Source organism: Muscardinus avellanarius, assembly GCF_963383645.1.
Source record: "Muscardinus avellanarius genome assembly, chromosome: 2".
NCBI classification, from domain to species: Eukaryota; Metazoa; Chordata; class Mammalia; order Rodentia; family Gliridae; genus Muscardinus; species Muscardinus avellanarius.
Genome location: NC_137787.1, coordinates 127,094,980 through 127,119,090, shown reverse-complemented (window position 1 = coordinate 127,119,090; position 24,111 = coordinate 127,094,980). Strand labels below are relative to the sequence as shown.

At 44.0% G+C, this 24,111-nt stretch overlaps 1 protein-coding gene across 3 annotated transcripts in view; it reads right to left on the bottom strand.

Moving 5' to 3' along the window:
* The window catches only part of MTUS2 (microtubule associated scaffold protein 2), a gene marked incomplete at both ends in the record, with an annotated part of 419,292 nt that overhangs the window by 117,983 nt on the left and 277,198 nt on the right, over positions 1 to 24,111 (bottom strand). For all 3 annotated transcript variants that reach the window (XM_080688795.1, XM_080688796.1, XM_080688797.1), the window contains one exon: positions 21,216 to 21,427. In XM_080688795.1, the coding sequence (XP_080544921.1) occupies positions 21,216 to 21,427 (212 nt within the window). The remainder of the gene's footprint in view (positions 1 to 21,215; positions 21,428 to 24,111) is intronic.

The following is a 24,111-nucleotide window of genomic DNA, read 5'->3' as shown; positions in this document are numbered from 1 at the left end:
CACTGAACATGGTTAGACTATTTTTCTTGTCATTATTCCTATATGTCATTTATAATGTCTTACTTATTATAGGAATCTAGAGATGATTTACAGCATATAGTAGGATGTGCATAGGTTCTATGCAGATACTTTGCCATTACATAAAGGGACTTGACTTTCCGTGCATTTAGGTATCCTGAGTGGGAGGGATCCTGGAACCAGTTCTCAAACAATAATGAGGGCTGCTGGGCATGGTGGTACACACCTATAATCATAGTACTTGTGAGACTGAGACAAGAGGATCACAGGTTTGAGGCCAATTGCAGCAACTTAGGGATACCCTCAGCAACTTAGCAAGTCTGTTTCAAAATTTAAAAAAATAGGGCTGGGAGGTATACAGCTTGGAGGTAGAATGTCCCAATCCCCAGTACCACAAAAACAAAAACAAAAAACTGAGAAACAACTGTGTAATTTTCATTGATTGCCTTTAATCTCTACTTTTAAGTCTCTATTTTTCCTAATTATTGGAAAATGTAATTTAGTGACTTTTATGCAAAGTTGTTTTTTTTTTTTTTGGTGGTGCTGGAATGAAATCCAGGGGCTTTCTACCTCCAGGCTATACTCCCAGACCTTTTTATATTTTATTTGGAAACAAGGTCTCATTAAGTTGCTGAGAGCCTCACTAAGTAGCTGTGGCTGGCTTTCAACCTGTACGATCCTCCTGTCTCAGCCTTCCAAGTACTGGGATGGCAAGTGTGTGTCACCACGCTCAGCAAGAGTTAAATTTAAATTTAGATTTGTCAATCAGCCCCTTCCTGGGTTGGAAGCTCTTTTCAGTGCTGCCTGGGGTCTATGTCACACTCTGAAGACTGTGTGACAGGTGGGGGTGGTGACAGGCAGGAGTCTGTTTCTGATTCTCTCTCCACCTGGTTTCTGGGCTGCCAGTCTGTAAGCTCCAACCCATCTGGAGGACCCCTGGGAGGCACCATTCACAGCCACCTGCCTCCCATGGCCATGTCTCCACAGTGTCCTGTGAGAGTCCCTGGCTGTCAGGGCCTGCAGGCCCCCGTCCATCTTGTTCAGACTTCTCTTCTCTGGTCTGTCAGCTCCCCAAGCCCTTCTCCCAGATCCTGCTTTCCATCCTCCATGCAGCTTCCAGGAGACCCGTTCTGCTCCCCACCATGCTCTAGCAGTTCCTGCTTCTCGCCTCACAACGCACCATGGCTGAAGGGAAGCCCACAAGACTGGTAACCATCAAGGGTCCAAGTGGGGCCAGCCAGCCAGGGGTCCCTAACCACCTGTGATTCCCTGAGTCATGAGGATGCCTCTGGGTTTTAGTCCTTTCTCTTAGGCTCAGTCTGAGACAGGTGCAACACAGGCTTATGCTTAGTTCTTGAGACTCTTCTGGAATATTCTCCCTGTTATGGCTTAGATATGGCTTAAATGGGTCCCCAAAGGATTCATGTGTCGGAAGCTTGGTCCCAAGCGTGCAGGTGTTAAGAGGTGTTGGGATCTTTAAGAGGTGGAGCTTAGTGGGAGGTCACTGGGATGTGCCTTTGGAAAGATGGTTCTCCTGTGACCCATCACGCTCAGGCTTCCTGTCTTGTAATGTGTTTACTTTCTCTAGCACAGGCTTTTCTATGAAGCCATCCACCATGATCTGATGCAGCCACGGGGCCCTCACCAGAGCCAGTGCATCCACCCCTAAAACTGGAGCTAAATAAACCTCTTTTTATTATAGTACCCAACCTCAGGTGTTTTGTTGTCATAACAGAAAGCAGACTTACACACTCCCCTTGCTAAGCCTGGATCACATTCATATAATTGAGAATGGATGGGAGGCTGGGGATGAATTTCTGCCCGATTTCATTGCCATTTTCAAATCTTCTTATGTCCTTCACCTTTTTCAGCATGAGGTTGAGCTTTGTGGCCACTGCTATGGTGAGGGTTCCCTGTGTGCCTGCCACCCACAGTACAGGAAGGCAAGAGACCATCAGGGACTGCTGTCAACACCACTCACCTCGAATCAGCAGCTCACGCTAGCCCGCCTCAGACATAATCTGTTCCCACGAAGAAGCAAGGAAACCATCAAACACTAACATGTTGCCTTTTCTGTGAGTTTTAGTGGAATAAGACCATATGGATCATAAGAAAATGATTAAATGAATTGTGGTTTTTTCTTTTTTAAATTTATTTTTTGCCGGGCGTGGTGGTGCACGCTTGTAATCCCCGCGCTTAGGAGGTGGAGACAGGAGGATTGCACAGGTTTGAAGCCAGCTGTGCTGCCTTAAGAGACCCTGTTTCCAAATACAAAAGTATAAAAATAGGTCTGGGAGTGTAGCCCCGATGTAGAAGGGTTTCCAGGAACCCCAGTACCACCAAAAAAATATTTTTTATATTAACAAAACACTAAATTTTTGTCATGCAGGAAGGCGAATTTTTAATGTATATAACTATACATTTTAAAGCATGTATAAATGCTGCACATGGAGATACAGCATGGTGCATATGTTTTGCTTTCCCCTTTCTTCCTTCTTTTGGGTTATTTGAACATTTTTTAGTATTTCATTTTCATGTACTATATTTTTATTATAGCTGAAATAATTTTTTAGTTATTGGTCAGGATATTTATAATATGCAAATTCAACTGTTTACCATCTAATTAGAATCAGTATTTGATCACTTCAAGTAGAATGTGGAAAGCTTGCCACCACATGGATACCTTTATACTCTCCTGAGTATGGTAATTAACCTGTGACTCACAACTAGGTACACTGAAAATTCCATCAGACAATGTCATAAGTTTGACTTTCAACTTTTAAAAATGTTTAAAGAATTAAATAGTCTATTGTATTTGCCCAGATATTTTCTATTTCTTTTGCTACTTATTTCTATTATTACAGGTTTTCTTCTGGTATCATTTCTCATCTACTTGGAGAACTTCTTTAACAGTTATTTTAGACCAGGACAATGAATTCTTTGTGTTCTTTCATTTGAGAATATATTTATTTATTTCATCTTCATTTTTAAGCAATGTTTTTCATTACTGAATATAGAATTTTGGCTTGATTTTTTCAGGACTTTGAAGGTGTTCCGTTGTTCTCTAGCCCTTGTGATTCATGATGAGAAGTCTGCAGTATTCCGTTGTTTCCTTAAGGTAAGGATTAGGTTTTAGGTTCCCCCCTCACTCACACACTCAGTTCTATCGACTGAACCTAGGCCCTTGACCATGATAAACAAGCACTCTACCTCTGGAATATGTTTGCAATCTTGTAATGTTTAATTTTGACAGCATTCAATATTCTTTTTTATTAGTTCTTTATTAGTTTGATTAGGATATGTCTAGACATATATTTCTTTGGGCTTACCCAGTTTAAGTTTCACTGAACTTTTTAAATTTGTAGTTTTATGTCTTTTACCATATTTGGGAATGTTGTCAACCATTACTTCTTCAAGTATTTTTTTTCCCTGTATTTTCCCTGATATCCCATAATATAAATACATATCTATTTTTGCGGGTCTGGTGATGGAACCCAGGGGCATTCAACCTCCGAGCTACACCCTTGACCTATTTTTTATTCTTTATTTTGAAACAGGGTCTTGCTAAGTTGCAGAGAGCCTCACTAAGTAGCTGAGGCTGTCCATCAACCGCAATCCTCTGGTCTCAGCCTCCCGAATGCTGGTATTACAAGCATGTACCACCATGCCTGGCTTATAAATATTTTTAATATTATTTCTCAGGTTCCCAAGGCTCTGCTATTTTAAAAAGTCAATTTTCCTTTTGTTTTTCAGATTGGACAACTTCTACTGACCTATCTTCAAGTTAACTGATTGTTTTCTTGGTCATCTCCACCCAGTGGGTTTCTTGTTTTGGTTATTGTATTTTTCATTTTAAAATTTCCATTTGTTTGTACTTTGTAGCTTCTGCTTATTTGATAAGATCTCTGCTGTCTGACTTTGCTATCTGTTGACTGGCTTGTGCTACACAGATGGAGATTTTCCTGGTCCTCTGTGTGCTGAGCAGCTGTAGACTGTCCTGAGCATTTTGAATCTTACATTATGAGACTCTGGGTTTTACTGAAACCCTGTAGAGAATCACTGATCAGGTGGAGTTTAGGTTCCAAGCAGGCTTCTGTGGGCTGTACTGGCAATGCCGGTCAAATTTTAAAGCCTCTGAAGCACTGTCAGAATCTGGCCCTGTATGAGCCACGCAATGGCCAGCCTGACTGGAGTGATAGTCTATCCCACAGTTCAGTTCTCAAAGTCTGCATATGCTGTTGAGGAGCAGTTCATCACATGAGTTCAGGCTGAGCCCAGGGACTCATGAAGAAGTTTAGGGGACACTTTCTCAAGTTCGCCCTCCACCCTCACTTCCACAGTCTTTTCTAGGCCCTTCCCTCTGCCCTTGTTAATCTTCCAGCCAAGAAGCTAGAGCTTTAGTTTACCTCTCTGCTTCTCATAACTGTGCTCCTGTCTGTGGCCATGTGGGGAAGAACAGAGAGGATAAAAGCAGGGGGGTTTCTCCCACCATCTTGGGGCCACAGCTCCTCCAAGTCTTTGGCAAGTTCTTGCTGTTGTTCACAGGTTAGGGTACCACAAAAGGGAGGAAGAGAGGAAGGAGGAGGAGGAGGAAGGGGAGGAGCAGGGAGAGAGATTGATTTTCTTAGCACTCTCTGGGCACAAGGAATTCCCTCTCCCACTTTTCCTGACAGAACTAGAGGGTCTCTCAGGGCACTCCCTTTGTCTACATACAGATGCTCACTCCCGGATTCCAAACATCACTGAATTTAGGCTAGTTCTGTGATACTTCAAACTGTTATTTTCAATCTGCCTGTTCCATATTTCTTTCTAGGCTGCTCTGTGCACGCTGCCCAGGTGGCACAATGCTTTCAATAGAAGCAGGGCGTAATGAGCATCCTCAATCTCACCCAACCCAGAACTCAATGGAGTGTTCTTAGATCAGTTTAGTTTGTGTTTTGGGTCTTCATTAAAAAAAAAGTCATTCTGGGGATTGGGATTATAGCTCAGTATGTGTGAAGCCCTGGATTCAATAACCAGTCCTACCAAACCAGAAAGAAATGGTGAGTTTGAAGAGCTCCTCATTGCTCAATACATATAAGTATATATTGATCTCTCTCATATGTATACATACATATATATATTTATATGTATTTCTGACCATACTATATACATATATGTATATATGTATTACATATATATACATATATATGTATATAATACATATGTGTGTGTGTGTGTGTGTGTGTGTGTGTGTGTGTGTGTGTGTATTTCTGACCATACTAGGAAGAAAAATTTTTTTGTATGTGTAGTACTGGGGAAGGAACCCAGGGATATTCTATCTCCAAGCTACATCCCCAGCCCTATTGTTTTATTCATTATTTGGAAACAGGGTCTCACTGAGTCACAGAGGGCCTCACTAAGGGTCTCACTAAATAGCTAAAGTTGTCCGCAAACCACAATCCTCCTGTCTCAGCCTCCTGATGCTGAAATTACAAGCGTGCACAATCACACTTGGCTTTGGAAGAAAAAAATTTTGATACCTCTGATCTGAAAATTGCTCAGGTCTTTACTTTTGAGGCAAACATAGCATTTCATGGCCCTTACTTAACAGCTACCTATTGCGATATCCAATTTCTTTCGTGGCCTGCCTTAGTCATATGGACAATTTTCTATGGGTGAATATTCATCTTCAGGTGTGGAAAAGAGTGTTAATTTTCTGGTTAACTTCATCGTTAACCTCAACATAATATCTTCATTACCTAGGACTTGGTAGTTTAGAGCAGCAAGAAACCAAGGTTTCTCCCTTACTCAGAGTGCAAAATTGTTGGGTGGAGTTTGAAATATTGCTTCAGGCACTGAACACTGTTCCTCACTGTTGGAACTGAGATGTCTCAGTATGAGCTCAAGATGTGAGATTCCACTGAGACTTTCATCTGTTAATGTTGGTAGACTGACACCGAGTAAGGAAAACCAAAGTGTAGTTACTTTTATGACTGCCCAAGAAAAGGTCATGTGCAAATATCCAGGTGGCATTTTGGAGAAGTGCCTCTCCCCACGCAGCTCTGGCCTCAGGTGAGGGTTTACAATAAATGGTCCACCTGGCTTCTTCCAGCTACACTGACAGGCAAAACTCCCCTCTTCATTAATCTGGCCATCCGTGAATTCCACATGGTAGAATATCTATTTCATATCATAGTCAATAAAATGCCATAAGATTAGCAGAAGGTGCACACTACATTTGGAGGCAGAAGATCTGTAGTTAAATCTTTTCCTTTCAGCTTTACTATGAGCAACAAATAAAAACTGTATAATTTAAGGTGCACAGTGGTGTCTTGATATATACATGCATTGTGAAATGAGCACTACAATCAAATTAATTAGCATAGCCAGTCCTCACATAGTTCAGCTGTCTGTGTGTATTTGGTGAGAACACTCAAGATCTTCTCTCTTGGCAAATTGCAAGTTTACAATAGAGACCCATTAACTATAACCACTGTGCTTTACATTGTGTCTCCAGAATCGATCTGCTTGACGTCTGGAGTCTGCTGCTTACTGACCATCACACTGCAGGCAGGTAACAGCCAGCCTCTCTCTGCTCTATCTCAAAAAATGGGAACACCAAGAGCTTTCCTGTTTGTCTTCTGGAATGCTGGGAGGAGCAAATGGGTCTTCCCAACTACTAGGTGGGATATTTGGCTGGAATTTTCTCGAATGGAGAACCTATGTGATATCCATTTTATTATTCTGAGACCTAGCAGGTATGTGATAAGTGAAGGCAATAATAAGCAAAATATTATTAGATGCAAACACCGTGAATTATCTATAAAGCAGGTATCAAGCTACATCAGAAAGATCATGTGAAGATTAGAGATATTGTGCACAAAAAATAAGGAGCATAGCAGTGTCCAGAACACAGCTGGTGTTGACAGTCAGTTTTTTCCTTTAATATTTAATGCTTTTCAGCAGACTTTTGAGTTTGAAGCAGCAGAGCTTACACTATAATAGTTGAACATCACCTGAATGTACACATCACTGGAACTCAACAGTCAGCCTGCAATATCAATATCCACCTTTGTGATTTTTACACCTTGGAGAATTGACCCCTTTATTATTATGCGGTATTCCTCTTTATTCCCGATAATCTTCCTTTTCTGAAGTCTGCTTCATCTAAAATTAATAAAGTTATTTTACATTTCTCCCTCTCTCTCCCTCTCTCTCTCTCTCTCTCTCTCTCTCTCTCTCTCTCTCTCTCTCTCTCCCTTTGGTGGTACTGGGAATGGAACCTTCTACCTCCAGGCTACCCTCCAGGCTACACTCCCAGACCTATTTTTATATTTTCTTTGGAAACATGGTCTCTTAAGTCAGTGAGGCTGGCTTCAAACCTGCATGATCTTCCTATCTCCGCCTCCCAAGCAGGGGATTACAAGGGTGCGCCACCATGCCCAGCTTACCTCTCTTTTGAATAGTGTTAGCAATGTATTTATCTCTATGTCTTTACTTTTTTTTTTTTTTTTTTTGGTGGTACTGGGGTTCCTGGAAGCCCTTCTACCTCCGGGCTACACTCCCAGACCTATTTTTACATTTTTATTTGGAAACAGGGTCTCCTAAGCCAGCGCAAGCGGCTGGCTTTGAACCTGCGTGATCCTCCTGTCTCTGCATCCCAAGCGCGGGGATTACAAGAGTGCGCCACCACTCCCGGCTATGTCTTTACTTTTAATTTGAACTTTAGATTTAAATTTTTTAATAAAGAACATATAGCAAATGTACTGGTATTGGGAAGAGAGTTTTAAAATGTATTAATGTGTCAATACTGGGAAAGATGTCCAATCTTGAAATATGTCTTCTTTACTAAGAAAGCCAGGGTTAAGCTAACATGTCCTTGCATTCCTAAGAACAATTTAACACATTTTGGGGGAGAAGACGAAAGGTAAAAGCCTGTGTCTGGAGACAGAGATGCCTCCCTCTCAGGCCATAAATCTGGGCCTGTGTTTGGAGACAGAGATGTCTCCCCCTTTAGGCCATAAATTCGGCTGGAGAGATAACAGAAGCAGAGCCGGGGCGGGCGATAAGGTGTAACATGATCTCCAAAATCAGAGGGACCTGCTGGACTTAGACAGGATAAAAATTCAGGAAACTGGAGTTTGTTGGCATTTTCGCTCGAATTGCCCCCCTGTGCCTTGCTCTGGCACAGGGCTGTAACTATCTCTATATTTCTATCTTTTTAATAAACTTCTTTAAATCTGCAGCAGCTGTCCAAGCGATGAATACTTATTCTTAGCTTAGGACAAGAATCCACGGTTTTTCTGTTTGTCTCTGTGTGTATGGTGGTGGTGGGGGATTATTTCACATCACACACCTTTCCTCCCCCAACCTATCCCCTGCAACAGCAAGGTTCTTTCTTTTGTAGTGCTGGAGATTGAACTAAGGATATTCTACTTCTAAGATACACCCCTTAGCCATATTTTATTTTCATTTGGAGACAGGGTCTTGCTAAGTTGCTGAGGGCCTCACCAAATTGCTAAGGCTGCCTCGAACCTGTGATCCTCCTGTCTCAGCCTCCCCAGTACTGGGATTACAGGCATGCACCACTTGGCTGTATAGTTGGGCTCTTAAGTAATTTTTAACTACCTCTGTCTTATTTATTCCTGGAGTACTGGGGATTGAACCCAGGGCCTCAGTGCTCTACCGTCCAGTGACATCACCAGCCCTGGTTCTTAATTGGTGTTTAGGCCCCTCACCTTTAAAGTGGTTATTGAAATCGTGAAGATGACACGTCCCATCCTTGTGATTGTTTTTCATCCATTCTATTTGCTCACCCACCTTTTTGTCTGCCTCCTTCATGTTTTGTTTTGTTTTAAATACAGACTCTGGCTCTGGATGTCTCTCAGATAAAAACAAAAATTGGAGAAATACTGCTGAAGAAGAACTTGGGAAAGAATATCACCTTGAATCCAATTTATCAGTACATTACTCGGTCTTTGCCTTTGAGAACACTTTTGGTAATAGAGTTCCCTACTTTGGGATTTTAAATGTTTCTCTTTCTGTTCTTAGGAGGGCAGAAATGCTGGACTTTTATTCTCTGCAGGGACTAAATGACAGGTGTGGATCCCCTTGACTGTTAGGTTTGCACAGTATATAATTGCTTTTTATGAATTATATCATAGGCAAATTGCTTCCAGTGTACTACATAAATCTTATTCTGTCTTAGTAATATAATTGTCAGGAATAAAATGAAAAACGAAGGGAGCTGTGTGTTTTTTATTTCAAACCTAGTTTCAATTAAGTTTGTGGAAGAAGCGGGTCTGTTGAGTCACGCTTTAGTGAACGCGGGAGAGGAGACCAGCAAGGCTTTGTTTACAGTTCCTTAGAATTGAAGGTGTGATTTCTCTTCTAGGAGCACAGAGTTTCATTTCCCCACAGTGCCCTGTAGATGGCGCCATTGCTCCTTCTCACAGGGCATAATGCCGGTTTCACGCTGGGCCGAAAGGGGCCACGCTTTGCTAAACCACTTGATTATAGAGGAACCGGGAAAATCTGCCCGTTCTCACCTCATTACAGATACTCCCCTCAAACTGTCAGGTATTAGGGTACTTCCTCACTCTCCATCTTGGCTTCCCTGAAATGGGGTTCCACCTCCCCAGCCTTTCTCGCCACCTCCTGCCTCCTTGGGCGCCCTGCTCCTGCCCCAAAGTGCAGAAGCCTCCCCAGACACTGTCCCGGGACTTAGGGACTCTTAGGTGCACAGGACCCTGCCAATCTCAGCCCTCATGTCATTTTAGCGTAAACGATGCCCCATCTGCTTCTCTTGAGCATCTTTCCTCTCCTGACATCTCAACCTCTGTTTAGCTCCTTTGTAGATGGCGATCCCAGGCGCCATTACGCAGAAAAAAAATCTGGAAATCAGCACAGGGCACGGTTCCAGCCCCAGAGGGAGCCTGCCTGAACGCAGCCAGCACACGCAGGACGGCAGAGATGTGACGCTGAATACCGCCAGAGGAGCAGCAATTTACGGCTGCAATAAAATTTACGAAGAAGATGGGAGAGACTAGGATACCGCCCAAACGCGAGATGGGCTTCCAGACTTCATTTCCTGAATTTCAAAAGGATAGGTGATGCCTGAGTTAGAAGTATACTTCTGGAGCCAGGCGTGGTGGCGCATGCTTGTAATCCCAGCATTTGGGAGGCTGAGACAGGAAGATTGCAGTTCGCAGACAGCCTCAGCTACTTAGTGAGGCCCTCTGCAACTCAGTGAGACCCTGTTTCAAAATAAAGAATACAAAATAGGGCAGGGGGTGTAGCTAGGAGGTAGAGTTCCCCTGAGTTCCATCCCTAGTACCGCAAAAAAAAAAAAAAAAAAAAAAAAAAAAGTATTTCTGAAATATGCCTATCCCTATAGCTGTTGCTTTATTTCCCTTGGGGGTTCATAGGTGCATAAAATGTCTATTTCCTGACATTTTTCTTCCCTTTCTTCCTTTCCTTTCCTTTTTAAAAAATCCTTGGTACTGTGGATCAAACCCAGGGCCCCAGCACATGGTAAGCAAATGCTTTACCACTGAGACATTTCTTAAAGGGACCCTATGACCTCTTAACACATTTCTGAGCTCTGTATAAACATAATCACCATCATCTTAGCACTAACATTCCAGCTCTGTGATATCTGTGTGTTGTTGGGGCTGGGGGGGGGGGTCGTTTTTTGTCACCTGGGCATTTTTTTAACATCAGATGTTAAGCCCTCCCCCATCCACTAAACTGACAGGTCAGTTCTTTTCTCTGCTCTCTCTTTTCCATCAAGACCCTGACCCTTCTCGCTTCTTGCCTGGGTTATTGTTCTACTAGTAGAGGCCCCTCTTTGTTTTCTCTGCTTGGAGTTTTCTTTCTTTCTTTTTATATTTTTATTGGTGCGATGTAATTATACATTATAGTTGAGATTCAAAGTGCTACAAACATGTACGTATATAGCACCTGGTGCATTGCCCTCTGCAAACCGCCCCCACTGCGCCCCCCCCCCCCCACTGGAGTTTTCTGTCACCCATTTCATACTCAACTTTCATATTAATCTTCCTAAAATGCAGCTTACAATACTTGGTGTTCGGTCCAAAACCTTCTCGGTGCCTTCTGACAATCTCAAATAGACTGTCTTTACTAGCTATTCAAGGCCCCAAACTACAGCTTCGCCCCTGCGGTCAGCCTCTTGCTGTGAGCTCTAGGGAAACTGGACTCGCTCCCCTCTGCGGGGCCACCTGCTCTTTCTCTGTGCGGTGCCACTCTGCTCAGACTCTTTGTGCTGCCTGGGATGCCCGAGTCCCCATCTCTGCCTGCGGACAGCTTACCTATTTCCTCAGGTGCATTCACAAACATCCCAGCTCTGGGAAGGGCTGCAGTCACCTGGCTGGGGGCGCCGGCTCCTTCCTAGGGCCTATTTTTTTTTTTTTTTTTTTTTTTTTTTTTTTTGCTGTCTCTGGTACTTAACTACAGCTGGCCTCTCTTAACACCACATCTTAACCCATCCGCTGGGTTCTCCAGTGAGTTGAATAAGTATCTCAGCCCCAGAACTGGAAGGCAGGGCCTGCAACTTAGCTTCCAGACCTGCCATTTCATCCGTGGGTGTTGAAGGGCAGATAGCTCACCATCTTTGGAAGCAGAGATAGTTGAGAGAGTGTGTGTACTGAGGAGGGATGTAGACTCATGGACTGAGGCAGTAGAGGGGCAGTTCTAGTTCCAGATGGAAATCCACAACAAAACCACCACATCTCGTATGCCTTCCAGAAACCAGAGGCCAGACAGGGGCAAGGAGAGGGCTCTGCCTTATTAGGCATCCATGGATAACCATCTCTTTGTCTCTTTGTGTAGGTGATGTCCCTGAACTGGAGGAAATAATAACGTCCCTCGAAACTGTTCATGTTCTGCCAAAGTTTTTTACTTAAATTATTCCCCCCCCCCAAGAATCATCCAACATACTTTTCAAACTGGGACAGTCGCATCACAGGTGTGGGTTAAATTAGGCTGTAGGACCAGCAGGTGGATGCCCAGGCAAGCCCCCCCCACACCTAGGAAGAACTGAGCTGTTCCCGATATTTAATGATAGCAAGCCTCTCAGAGGTGCTGAATTAAACCATAGACTGCAGGGTCTGAGAACCCCTTCTCTCTTAGAAACTCCATTTTCTAGAAAAACTGAGCTCCAGGAAAGTTAATGAGCCCATTTCTCACAGGGAAGAGGTTTTGGGGCCAAGGCAACTATACCTTCTCTATTCAGGCAGTAATCAGTTTTTAAAATTATCATTCCTTCTGTTTGTTTTTATTCAAAGGGGAGTTTTCAGCATTTAACTGATTTAAAAGTTAAGTTTCCAGTGGCATTTAAGTCAAGGCTTTGATATCTGCAGAGGCCACGGGTCTACAAAGTCCTCTGGCTTGCAGGAGGACCACACCAAATCCTGCATCTCAGAGGATTTTAAAGGCATACGGGCACTTTTATCACAAGCCATTTTCATCAGCTGCCCACCTGGGTTCTGGGAGGCCAAGCAGGTCACTTTTCCAAAGTGGGCATGGTGTTGGGCACCTAAAATCCCAGTGCTTGGGAGGCTGAGACAGGATGATCACAGGTTTGTGACCAACCTCAGTAGCAAGATCCTCAGTAACCTAGTGAGACTCTGCTTTAAAATAAAAAATAAAATTGAGTTTAGGGTATACCTTGAAGGTAGAATACCTCTGGACTTGACCTCTACTACCCAAACAAACAAAACCCCATCAACGTGACTGGTGAAACTTATTTTTCTCCCTCCAGTGGATTCATCTGCCCTCAAAAAATATCATTTCATTTGAAAAAAAAAATGGACCATTTATCACAAAGGGTAAGAGGATTCAGCAATGGCAGCAATTTTTTTTTTTTTTTACCTCAGTCAAGTACCAATTCTTAATGCATCTTTTGAAGTTAACATGCTCAGTTCCAACACAGTTGAATTTTATCAGGCTCCAAAATTAGGAACCCCCGATAAAAGTTCAGAAGGTTTGTGTCTGAGTCTTATTTTCTACCTGCTGTGACGTTTTCCACTGTTGACACCCCAGGCTGGGTGTTATTACTTCAAAGAGCTACTTGGTCATAGCTGGGGGATGCTGTCCTTTGATTTAGGGCATATCTTGATGTTTGGGGGTGTGCTATGAAATCCCTTCAGCCAGAGTCCCGATAGAAAAAGCAAACACTCCACTATAGGAACACCACTCTGTGACACATGGCTTTCAGGACCACAGTGACTGTACCGTCAGTTTACCTGGAGCCACCACTTGGCCAGAGCTCCCCATGGCCCCGGTGCTGCGCAACTGCCAGAAAGCCTGGCTGACATTCCCACGCTTTCTTCAAGCCTTTGGTGACTGGAGATAAATTAAGGGAAGAGCAGATAATCGGGGGCACTGTTCATGGGGGGCAGGAAACACTATTTTTACAGGCCCTTCTGAGGATTTAGGGAGTCACAAAGAGGTTACTGTTTCCAGTTCTGATCAGATGTAATTACTGCACAGATAGCCTCACTTAGGGCATGTTTCTGAAATAGGAATTCCTTAGGCTGGTGGTCATAATGGCTTCTCTCCTGCTTTAAGGGCTTGAGGGTAGACATTCGTGCTCACAAATCCCTGCATTTAAAATGTGAATGCATTAAGTGGCTAAACCAAGCAAGCATTTGTTTTACGGAAGCATTCCATCTCTGTCTTTTCTTTCCTCCCCTTTAGCATGCACCCCTGTCCTGATCCAAGAGCAGAGGCTTGTGCTGTGGGGTGGGAAAGATAAGGCCCAGCCTGCAGCACCAAGGGGAGCTGCCTGGTGGTTAGAGGAATCATTGCACAGAGCAGCCCTCCAGGCCTAGATCTCTGCTGATAAAATGGTCAGGTTAACTGGGGCTTGCTGATAGGGAGGGCCTCGCTCTGTAGAGAGCAGGTCCAGGTGTGCCCTTCCTTCCTCTTGTCTCACCCCAGGTCCCCCCTTGCTCCATCCTGCCTCCTGCAAGTTGCCGAATCATCAGGCTTTCCCCTAAATGCATAGAATTTTATTTTGTTCAGGTTTTTTTTTTTTTTTTTTTTTTTTTTTTTGGTGATACTAGGGATTGAGCCCAGACGCATTCTACCTCCTAGTTACACCCAAGCCCTTTTTTATTTTATAATTTTGAAACAGGGTCTTGCTAGGTTGCCGAGAATCTTGCTAAATTGCTGAGGCTGGTCTCAAACCTGCAATTCTCCTGTCTCAGCCTCCCACATATTGGATTATGGGCATGTGCCACTGAGGCTGGCAGAGTTTTAAACATTTTTCAATGGCAGCAGATTAAATATCTCCTTAGGTTATTTTTTGTTAGTATGCTGTGCAACTTTGAGATTACTGTTTCACTTGTTTTTGCAATTGTGCCCCAGCCTCTTCTTACCCAAATCAAGAGCACCTTGAGGGTTAAGGGAAGAGGAAATCTAGCACCTTCACATAATGGAAACACATAGGGGTTCGGTGTGGACTGGCTCGTGTGTGTATCCTGCTGCATTCCTTTCTAAGTACGTTGTCTTCAGAGGGATGCACAATCTCCCTGAGCCTCAGCTCTCCAAATGTCACATGACAATATCTACACCAGTTAGAATCGTTTTAAGGGTTTAAATAATGTATATAAATAATCTAGAGCACAGCAGATGGTCCGTCAGTGGGAGCTCTGTTGTTATTTAGGCTTTTTGGTTTTTAAGATCCTTCGTATGGCAGAGGCAGCATTGGAAGCATTGACGGTGATCCTCCACTGATGCAAATGAAGTGAGCTTGAAGGGTTGAACTTTAAATATATAACATATATACCCCGATTGACAACAACAAATCACGTAGTGGAATAAGTGTCAAATATAGATAATGAGCACTTGGGCATTCTTCTTTCCACTCTTCTGCATTAAAAAAATGTATAATAAAAGACAAATGGTAAAACCAATATTATTAAATACTTTGGGCAGAAGGAAGCGGATGCATTATTAATGTTTACTAAGCTTAGAAAATACATGCAGAGGTTTGTATCTGGAACGTTCCTGAAAGGCCAGTGTGTTAAAGGCTTGTTCCCAGGTTGCGCTATTGGGAGGTGGAGGAACCTTTAAGGGAGGGGCTGAGTGGGAGGTCTCAGGTAGCTGGGACCAGGCCTCTGCAGGAGACTGGGGGACCCCTTCCCTTTTCTCTTTCTTTCCTGGCTCCTAACGTGAGCAACTTTGCTCCATCATGCCTTCCTGCCATGACATGCTGCCCGTCCCAGGCCCAAAGCAACAGGACCAATTGACCATGGCCTGGAACAGCTAAACCTGTGAGCTAGAGGAGACATTTTGTCTTTATAAATTGATTATCTCAGCTGGGTGTGGTGGCGCACGCTTGTAATCCCAGCTTTCGGCAGGCTGAGACTGGAGGATTGCGGTTCGCAGACAGCTTCAGCTACTTAGTGAGGCCCTCTGCAACTTAGTGAGACCCCGTTTCAAAATAAAAGAATAAAAAATAGGCCAGAGGGTGTAGCTTGGAGGTCGAGTGCCCCTGGGTTCCAGCTCCAGACCCACACACACAAAAAAATGATTATCTCAGGAATTTTGTTATAATAATGGAAAACTAACAGTCCAGTAATGCTCAATGTTAAATTTTCATGACTTTTCTACCTTAGCTATTAAACAATAGCTAAAAAGTGATAAAAAATGTAACAAACCATACTAAATAAAATGAAAATAAATATACTCTCACATGTAATAAATATATAACTCAGGCTTCTCACTTGTACAGAGGGACCATCGTCTGGATTGTTTCATGGACTAACCATCAGGGGGTGCTAGAGAGTCACATCCCAGCAACTCCTCAGGAAGAGAGATTCAGACCCCTCCACCCTACTCTGGACTCTGAGAAGTGTGAGTCCCCGAGAGTCACACTCATTATTACACCACCCAGAGGTCCGGGAACAGATTTGAGCAGATCTCTTTGGCCTGTTGACAGGACGTGCCTTTGCTGCAGGGCAGAGCTGCCTGGAACCAACGCAAGTGTGAGGCTGGTGTTGGCACCTCCATGTGGCATCTTAGATCCCCGGACGCTGGGCTGAGGACCTGTCAGGTATGAGGACATCCACGCGCCACTCTGCCAGGACTGTGAGCACTGGACAGAAGCAGAAGATTCCTATCTGCTGCTAAACTTTTCTCTAGTGATGACGCTTATTTCCAATACATCCTTATTTGCATCAGCACATTCAGGAAAATAAATATATTGAAACAACCGAAGAGCTAAAAGAATAATTATTTCTATTATTCTTCTTCCTCCTCCTCCATCCCCTCCCCCATCTTCCTTTTCTTTTTCTTCTTCATACTAAGGATTAAACACGGGGGCATTCTACCTCTAAGCTACACCTCCATCTCTTTTTATTTTTTTTTTATTTTGAAACAAGATTTTGCAAAGTTACTGATGTTGGTCTCCAACCTGAAATCCTCCTGTCTCGGCCTCCCAAATATTGGGATTGCAGGTGTGATGCCTGGTTTATTTCTACTCTTTGTGTGTGTGTGTGTGGGGGGGGGGAAACTGGGGAATGAACTCAAGGGCATTCCACCTCTGAGCTACATCTTCAGCCCTATTTTATTCTTTATTTTTGAAACAAGGTCTCACTAAGTAGCTGAGGCTCTATGAACCTGGGATCCTCCTGTCTTAGCCTAACCATGCCTGGCTATTTCTATTCTTAAAGTATATTCCAGGACAAACCCTTTACATACACTATGCAGGTTGAGGATCCCTTATTCACACCTGAAATGCTTTAGACCAGGAGTATTTTTTATTTGGAATTTTTTTGCATTTCAGATTTTTTTTCAGATTTTAGAATTTTGCATTTATATAATGAGATACCTTGGAAGTGGAACCCAAGTCTATACACAAAATCCATTTATGTTTCATATATACCCTATATGTATAGTCTGAGGGAAATTTTATATAATGTTTTAAAAGTAGACCTATGTTTTGATTATAACCAGTCACATGAGATCATTATGAAATTTTCCACTTGTGGCATCCTTTCAGTATCCAAAAGATGTAGGATCCTGGTGTTTGCCTATAACCCCAGTATTTGGGAGGCTGAGACTGAAGGATCTCAGGTTCAAGGCCAGCCTCAGCAACTTAGGAAACCTCTTAGCAATTTAGCAGAGCTCTGTTTCAAAATAGTAAATAAAAATAAAAATAAAAAGGGCTGGGGGTGGAACTCAGAGGCCGAACATCCCTGGGTTCAATTCCCAGTAAACCCTTTCCCAAGGAAAAGTTCAGAATTTTGGATTTCAGATTAGGAATGTTCAACCTAAGTGATGAAATATGAGTGGCTTGGATGTGTGAGTGATGTGTTCACTTTACACTATCATACATGTTGAATCCCAAAATGAAACATGGAATTTGAAAGCAGAGCGCTTATAGTGTGTCTTGTCAGTATTGGGGATGAAACACAGGGCATTAAAAATAGAACATGTTACTGAATATCGCTCAAAATGTGCCTTTGCCCTATTACCTCCTCACAATGTCCCCATGAAGAGGTATCCTTTTTTTGTAATTTTAATTTTTTAGTACTGAGGATGGAACCCAGGGGCATTGTACCTCCGAGCTACACCCCCAGCCCTACTTTTCAGTCTTTTTATTTGTTTATATTTTGGTACTGGGGATGAAACTCAGGGGCATCGTACCTTTGAGCTACACCCCCAGCCCTATTTTCTAGTCTTTTTTATTTTTGAAACAGGATCTCACTGAGTTGTGAAAGGCCTAAGTAGCTGAAGCTGACTGCAAACTGCCGTCCTCCAGTGTCAGCCTCCTAAACGCTGGGATTACAAGCGTGTGCCACCACGCCTAGCTTGAAGAGGTATCCATAATTCTATTTTTTTTTTTTTTTTTTTTTTTTGGTGGTACTGGGGTTCCTGGAAGCCCTTCTACCTCCGGGCTATACTCCCATGGGCTACACTCCCAGACCTATTTTTTAACTTTTTATTTGGAAACAGGGTCTCTTAAGCCAGAGTGGCTGGCTTTGAACCAGCGCGATCCTCCTGTCTCCGCCTCCCAAGCACAGGGATTACAAGCGTGCGCCACCACGCCCGGCCCATAATTCTATTTGAAGTGGAGGAAGTCAAGACTCAGCAATTGCTGAGTGTTCAGAGGGGGCTCAGACAGGGGAGGCCAACAAGGACAAGTACGCTATTCTTCTTTTGTGTGTGTGTGTGTGGTACTGGGGTTCCTGAAAACCATTCTACCTCCAGGCTACACTCCCAGACCTATTTTATATATTTTTATTTGGAAACAGGGTCTCTTAAGCCAGCAAGGCTGGCTTTGAACCTGTGCGATCCTCCTGTCTCCGCCTCCCAAGCTCGGGGATTACAAGCTTGCGCCATCACGCCCAGCTACAAGTATGCTATTCTTATCAGTGGTGATGACCGGCTCTCAGAGGCTGGGGACTTGCTTGGGCTCTGCTGGATGGGGGCAGAGGTGGTGTTTACTCTTGGCTAGGCTAGCAACTCTCTGCACTCTGCCATGCTTTCCAGATGGATGTCTTGCTTTGCATGATGGGTACAAAAGTACATATGCCTTTCTTACAGGCTGGAGTCCTGGTGGGCCTTCTAACCAAATGGACAAAAATGACTGCTCTTGTAGGCTGGCTGCTGAGACCAGGATTCCTCTCAGCTGGCACGCTCAGCTCTGACCGCTTCTCGCACACAGCAGTAGCGCATCCAGTTCCCACTGGAGTGATGTGGGAATCCTAGGCTCCCTGGCTCTGAAATCCCCAGAGGGCTCAATCACTGGAGGTTTTGAGGCTGCCCTGTTTCTCTTCTCTCAGGTGTTCCACCCCACGTCTTACCTCCTGATCTAATTTGGTGTTCCTGGCAAACCAAGTGGAATACACTGGACAACCTGCGTGGAAGCCAGGTTTTAGAGAGTTATCTTTTTAAACTGTGTTTCCCCCACCCCCCCGTCTAGGTCTATCTGGAGAAAGAGTAGTAATCAGAAAGACAGAAAAAGATGGATGGTACAGATGGTGAGATGATCGTTTCAGGGGCCTGTCTGGAGTTGCTAGTTACTGAAAAGCAAATGAGATGCACATCCCCCATCCAGGATGCTGACAAGTCAGGCCCAGTGCAGCAGGCAGGAGGGAGGTAAAGAGAGCTCTTGGCCCATTAGCCAACAAGTAATTTCCTGGGGTCATAGAAATGAAACAGTGAGACCTGGCCCTTAATTTTGGCACAGTATCTTTCTCCTTTGCTATGATGCCATAGGTGGGTTCCAAATTTCAACTTATAAAATATAACACACATCACCAATATGATGTGTCGGTTCTACTGACAGGTCTACCCATAAGAAACTTTCCTCAAGGGTTTGGGTGACTCTGTGGATGGTACCTGGGAACCAAGAATTCCAGAGCAGGTAGAACAGCAATATAAATGTCATCACTGACCTTCATGAATAACCCTGTTTTCTTCTCTTTATTGAAGAATAGATAGTCAGTGGAAAATATGCATCCAGATAAAAGACAAAAATTACAGCACTCCTTCTCCAGTAAGAAAAATGCTCTGTATTTTCCATAGCAAGCCAGGCATCTTTGGTACTAAAAGCAATGTGTTTTTAACTTTGATTCTGCAGGGGTGGGCATATGGCCGCTTTAGTCACTCACAGTTGACACCTGTGTTGCTAAACTGGAAAGAGATAAAATCCAGACTGGTCATTTGTTGTTGGTAAAATTTTGGCCGGGGGAAAGGCTGAAATTCTAGTGCCACCTATTCATCTTGTCATTCCTCATAACAACAAATCAATAAATGATTATTGTCACTGAATTCTTTAAACAAAACAGAAAAGAACAGCCTAAGCTTCCAGGTTGAGAGCAGGAAGTAGGGAGGATAGCATACAAGCCACAGAGTTTTCTGTACTTTAAGGTTTAGAGGATAAATAAAGGAGGAGGCCAGCGGACATGGTGGTACTTAATATTCTTCTTGTTTCCATCATTATATTAGTCAGAAGTTAAGTGGGCTCACTTTCTTATCTGGAAGGCATTCAGACTGCATCTTGGCTTCTTCCCACTTGTAGATACCAGAAAGTCCATATATAAAGCTCAGAATGCCCAGTCACTGCTGTGACTTGATGTGGTTTGCCCCCCGCAAAACTCCTGTTGAAATAGGAATACCAAAGTGGTGGCATCGGGAGGTAGAGCCTTGAAGGGAGATTAATGACTTTCTCTAGAAGTCAGATTACTTCTCATGGGAACAGATTAGTTCTTGAGAGTGGGTTGTCCTCAGGCTGTTCAGCTCCCTGTCCCCTCCCTCTCTCCACATGTGACCCTGGCCCTTCTGCTTTTCTGCCATGATACGAAGGAGCACGAAGTCCTCACCAGAAGCTGAGTAGATGCTGTCACCAGCTCTTGGACTCTTTCCAGCTCCAGAACAGTGAGCCATTATAAACCTCTCTTTTTTTTATCATTACCCAGTCTCAGATGTTTTGTTATAACAACAGAAAATAGTCTAAGACCTTGGTAATATTTAAATCCCCAAAGTGAATGCTTATTCTCCCCCTCCTCCGGCACATATCAGACACTTGAAATTTGGAGCATGAATACAGTTGGATACCAGGCTGCCACCAGCCTCTCTCCCATGCATGATAAGAAGCTGGGAAGCTTAACTGCTTCACAGCTAATAAGAGACTCAGTGTCCAGATGTACCCAAGAGCCCCAGACATTGGCTGAGAAGACACCAATACTCCTGCAAACTGAGGACACAGGGAGGGCTCCCACCCACCCTGTACAGCTTCCTGGACATTATGAGGTGGGACTCTGGGCATCTCTCTTCCCATCAACAGCCAGTGGTCGCTACGGCTTTGCCTCCTTTGTATATGAAATAACAGAAACTCCAGAATCTCTCTTTAAAATGCAAATGAGCCCATGTTCTGTTTTCTTTAAAGATCCCATCTTACAAATGCCCATGTGTATCCTTTCCTTTTTTTTAAATAATTTTTATTTTGGAGATCATGGTTATTTATCACTCCTTCCAGACCACTTTCATTGACAGATGAGGATAACCTCAGCTCCCTAAACATTAGAGGACGCTACAGGAGCTTCTGTATGACCTGTCAATCAACACTCAACTCTATTCCCACACCCAAACTACAACGCGTGCTGCCGATCGCCATCGCCACCCTCCCTACAAGGCCCTCAAATAAGAAACCCCTTGACATTCACTGAACACGATCTCACCTTCCTAAAGAAATGCTGCGTGGACACTGCCAGGGCGTCAAAGCCGCAGATGGCCCTCCTCAGCTCCCCCTGAACCAGGCCGAGTTGCCGGGCCTGCCGTTCGCACCTGTCTTTCAGCCGCTGTACCAGCTGCCGCTCGGCCTCCCGGGCCTGAAGGTCAGGCTTGGGTGCAAACCCGTTCCGAGGAGCCCCAGTCCTCTGCTTTGGGTACCCTAAAAAAAAAAAAAAGACCCATTCACTCATGAAGAGAAATTGAGCACAAGTGTGACACAGCTTCTTCTCCAGAAGGAGTCCATCAGGAACAAGTGGCCGAGGAGAAATTGCCTGTGGCTTGTCACTTTAAGTATTAAAAAGGAAAACCATTCAGGGACTTAAATTATTCACTTTGTTTATGTGGTTCTAAGTACAAAGTTATATGCTTGGGAAAAGACTAACCGACAAAAATCACCCAATTCCTTCCAGCTTCTGACATTTCTTCTAGACTTGCTTGGAGAGATTGATGGAGGCTTTTTTTTTTCCTTTAAAGAGGATTGCTCTTGCAAAATGTCAAGTGGAAAACCAATCAGTTAAATCAGATATAAATCAGACTTAGAATAACATAGCAAACTTTCACAGAGCACCAGGGAGAGATGCCTCCGCCCTCCTGCCCCTCTAGGTGGCTGCTCCAGTTACACTTCAATGTCAGGTTCAAGTCACAAACTGAATCTCCTCTGCTCCAGGGACTTCAGACTTGAAGTTCCATTAGCACCAATGTCCTGGCAGGTCCCCCTACCGTACTCCCCAGTGTGACCTTGTGCCACCTCCAGGGCTACAGCCCAGTCGGGCACCCTCGCCCCTTACGCTGCTCTTCTCATGGCCTGTGCAGGCCCCTCTGCTGCTCCCCACTGCAGTAGAGAGAAGCCCACACTCCTTACTCGGGCCCACAGAGCTCCCACCAGCTCAGTGTAAGATGCCGCAGAGCCACAGAGGAAGGAAGCCAGAGCTCTGGCTGGGTTGGAGTGGAGATTCGAGGGAGGAAAGGCAAGGATGTAGCCAACAGCAAAGTCCTTCACTGTCCGGGACCCCTGGGTGAGCAGCCATTTTCCTGAGACCACTGTCACTCTAGAGACACTCAGAGAGACCTGCACATCCAGGCGGCCAGAGGACCTTCCTGGGTGGTCCTGGATTTGCACTCCCAAAGCACATTCTTTCCTTTGCTCAAGCAGGCTGCCTTTCTAGAGGATGTGGCGTGAACACTGACCATCTTGATCATGAGTCACCTTTAGTATTTAAAATGCTCTTTCTTCCTTTTTAAAACGTCAGGGAGCAAAATATAAAAGAAATCAGAAAGTGGTATCCTCTTTGGTGCCTGGTAGGTCAAGGCACAGGACAGTAATGGGTTTGCGAGGACACAAGAGGCCTCATCAAAGCAGAAAAGTGGTTTATGGATCTAAGTACTTCTGTTTATTAATTTAATGGCAACTATGCTCACTTTAATTAAATCTTCCTTCCCTTAACAAGTCATCAGAGATTGCCCTGTGGTTTTACACATGACGTTTCTGAAATTATTGTGACTTGAGGGAATATTGGACTGTGACATTATTGCTTCCATCATTATGAGATCAGAGTACATAATATTCCAGAAAATTCCCTTGCATATTATAGGCAAATCATGTGTATTTCATCTCTGTATTCCCAGTACAGAAAATGAGACTAGCAGAAATACCAAGAAGACACCAGCAACCAAAGGTTATGGATTTTACTGCCTACGCTGAACTCTTAAAACACAGCCCAAGACCCAAAGTAGGTTTTTTTTTCTCCCACAATTACTATTTGTCATTTTACTTTTGTGGCTGGTGAATTAATAAAACACTTCAGGACTGTAATTTATGCCGAGGCACCAGGAGTCGTCTGACATGGTTACAATGGAGGCACTCCTTATAGAAATCTAAAGGAAATAATAAAAGTTACTTCCAGCTTAGGGAATTAAAGCTAATTGCCATCTATGCTCTGTAAGGTCACCTTTGAGCTGTGGACCTCAATGTACCCAAGTTGTCCTGTATTTTCAGTGGTCAGATTTATTCCTGAATAGAAGGGCTTTAGGACTTACCCCATTCTATTCTATCATCATCAGGTTATAAATCATACTCATTTGTCAGGGAAAATATAAAATAATTCAGTAGCCGGGTGTGGTGGCGCACGCTTGTAATCCCAGCACTTGGGAGGCTGAGACAGGAGAACCGTACAGGTTTAAGCCAGCCTCAGCTACTGAGTGAGGCTCTCAGCAACTTAGTGAGACCCTGCTTCCAAATAAAATATAAAATAGGTCTGGGAGTATAACATGGAGGTAGAAAAGCCCCTGGGTTCCACCCCCAGTACTACACACAACAACAACAAAAAAAATTCAGTAAACTCCTACTATTGCCACCTACTTTGATGTTGGTGCCATTTTATATTGCTTTTACTCCCACATTCAAAACTTTCAGTGTCCTACTGAAAACCAACACAGTCAGCTCACATTTCTACTCCTGACACTCTAAGCCAAGAAAAGTGGCCCCCTGAGAACATTACCTGGAGCCTAAAAGTTGAAGTTCACACACCAAGCAGGACTTTAGCTGCTTCAGGACACCCACCATCTCGTGCACCAGGCCTTGTGTGTGCCCCTTGTGGGCTGCATTCTGGGGCTTCTTCACTGCTGCAGCTTGGCGAAGGCCCCGCCCCCAGAGCTAAGGCTTTAGGAAAGGCAAGCTGAGAAAGGAAGTTGGCTATGCAGTTATCTATTGCTTTCAATTGAAAAGGGACCTACCATTTTTAAATACAGTTGGTCCTCATATCCTCAGTAAAATGATTTGGGTCTGGAGCATCCCCCAGAGCTCACAGGCTGAGAGTGTGTCTCCAGTGCAGATACCTCTGGGGG